This window comes from Saprolegnia parasitica, assembly GCF_000151545.1.
Source record: "Saprolegnia parasitica CBS 223.65 unplaced genomic scaffold supercont2.64, whole genome shotgun sequence".
NCBI classification, from domain to species: domain Eukaryota; phylum Oomycota; class Saprolegniomycetes; order Saprolegniales; family Saprolegniaceae; genus Saprolegnia; species Saprolegnia parasitica.
This window is the reverse complement of record NW_012156458.1, coordinates 195,683-198,221: the sequence shown is the minus strand read 5'-3', so window position 1 is coordinate 198,221 and position 2,539 is coordinate 195,683. Positions and strand designations below refer to the sequence as shown.

Genomic DNA, 2,539 nt, shown 5'->3' with positions numbered 1-2,539 from the left:
GGCGACGCTACGTACGAGTCGCAGATCGACACGGAGAAGGACCGGTACGTCTCTGCGGCAACGCTACCATGGCCTCATGCGGCGACGATGCTGCTAGCGACGCCCGCGCGCTCCTCGAGAAGAACATCAAGCTCAACGCCGACGTCAACGACATGAGCGGGACCTTTTACCAGGGCAAGGCCGGGTACAAGAATTATGTGACAAAGAAGGAGTCGCAAGCCGGCATGAACAAGTACACGGGGTACGTTGCATTCTTCCATCTCCGACCGCTCATGCGACAGGACGTAGCACGCAAGGTCCGATCCGCGCGCAGACGTGGGCCCGATCCATTTGCCGCTTTGACTATGCGCCAGATGTGTGCAAGGACTACAAGGAGACGGGCTTTTGCGGCTTTGGCGGTCTGGACGACATCGATCTTTAGACATGAACTCTTGCTGGTCGTGCGTAGACAGCTGCAAGTTTATGCACGACCGTGGCGACTACAAGTCGGGCTGGCAGATCGACAAGGAGTGGGACGAGAAGGAGCGCAAGAAGAAGCAAGCGCTGGCCGCGGGGCTGGGTGCGTCACCTGACTAGAGAGCTTTTTTGAACAGTTTGCCTAGAGTACAACTCGGACGGCTCGGACGACGACAAGTACGTCATCAAGAGTGATGACGACGAAGGCCAGTTTGCTTGCACGATCTGCCGCCAGCCGTTTACAAAGGCCGTCGAGACGTTGTACGTCCCTGCGTTGCGCTTCTGTTCCATCCGTACGCCGCTAGGTGCGGGCACTTCTTCTGCGAAGCTTGTGCGCTCAAGCGCTACAAGAAGACGTCTCTGTGCTTCAACTGCCAAAAGCAAACCAACGGTACACATCTGGCATCCATAGACCCTATCTTGACGACGACTGTAGGCGTCTTTAACATTGCCAAGAAGCTTCGCGAAGAAGAGAAGGCGCGTCTCGAGGAAGAGGCCGCCGACCACAACGACTCGGACGCGTAAATCTCGTCGATATTCATCAACACAAGGACATGACGTCGCGACCAATTTCTCGATGGTGGTGTCTGACCAAAGCCCATCTTGTCCAGCGTACGTTCAAGACCGATGGCGTCGAGACTGGCGACGAGCGCGAGGGCAATGGACAAAGTGTACTCGAGGTGGCCGTCGTTGAGGCTGTCAGTGATGGAATGGGTATAGAGGAGCGTGCAAATCGATGCGTGGATGTCGCGCATGGACAGCATAAACAAGTTGAGTGCTTGCGCGCAGCTCTTGAGAAGCGAGGAAAGGCAGGTGTAGAAGGCTTCGTACGCGGTGATGTACACGTAGGAGAGTGCCGACGTTCATGCTCAGGTAAAAGGAACTGAAGAAGCGCTGCTGCGCGTCGTCGTCGCCCAGCGCGACCACGTTCGAGTCAAAGCCGCCGAAGCCAAGACCGATGCCAAAGAAGTTGCAAAACGAAAATCACCATGGCGACAATTGTACTCGGCGAGCACGACGGGGTGCGACGCGACCACCAAGAGGCAGATGCCGCCGACCTGCGATTCGCCAAGCGGGACTTGCACAAGTTTTTGAAGCTTTGGCTAGGGCCACAGGCTGCTTCGTCGCTCAGCATTTGAACCAGAGAATGGGATGCGTGGAATTGAGTGCAGTGGCCAAACGTGTGTCGATGGCCGTGATCCAGAGTGCGGTTCGTCAGATCGAGTCGCAGCGCTCGCGGTGCGCGGTAGGACCTCCAGAATCTGGTGTGAATACCGCATTCAGACGTTTGCATCTGAGCCCGAAGTGTGGTCGTCGTCTCGTGCGGCGGGCTTTCCGCATCAGTGTCTATGCGGCGATGTGCGTTTCGGTTGAAAACACGGCGCCAGTTTTAAACATGTGCCCATCCCGCCGTCGGAATATCTTTTTCTTGACTTGGTCCGAAGTAGCTCGACGTAATATATTTTGTAGCCAGGCACGCAGAACAACAATTCTGCACGGCAAAGTGCATCCGCTCTCGTCGGAGAAGGCTGGGTCGTTCAAGCGTCGTGGTCGTGACGTCGTTGTACAACCATGTTATCTAAAACCAAAGACTTTGCATACGTAGCGCTAGGCCTCAATGCATCGTTAGCTAATAACTTCTGTAATATCGCACGCTACGACACATCCTGTTCGCCTGGGCAGCGATCTGCCACCAAAAGTAGAGATTGTGATCGCATACTCGCTCGTTGGAAGACAATATGGTGTCGATGCGACCTCGCATCGCCACGCAGCGCACGTGTACCTGTGATGCGAGTGCGAGCCAGCGATCACCGGTGCACGAGCATCACGTGCGAGCTCTTTGATTCGACCAGTTCACGTTGTCGTTGTTGGTGTCGACAGTGTTTTATACACATTGTTGGATATATTGTGTGTTTTATCGTGGTGGAGACAGACACATGGTTGTCACGCAAGCCTGTCTGCGGCCGTCGGCTCGCACTCGTCACTCTTCAACAAGCCATTCATCAAGCAAGAATGCGCTTTCTCACAGACGACGCTGGGTGCGGCGCGCCCATGGAGATGGACGGCGACTACGACCACCCAA

General features: G+C 55.5%; 1 protein-coding gene across 1 annotated transcript; it reads left to right on the top strand.

Moving 5' to 3' along the window:
* Positions 1-68: 68 nt before the first annotated feature.
* On the top strand, positions 69-1,026 carry SPRG_10807 (hypothetical protein; the record flags this gene model as incomplete). Its single annotated transcript, XM_012350368.1, has 6 exons — positions 69-241; positions 289-398; positions 449-559; positions 603-717; positions 762-847; positions 893-1,026. 6 exons carry the CDS (start codon positions 69-71, stop codon positions 979-981), a joined length of 684 nt encoding a protein of 227 aa, XP_012205758.1. The 3' UTR covers positions 982-1,026.
* Between the last annotated feature and the right edge of the window lie 1,513 nt (positions 1,027-2,539).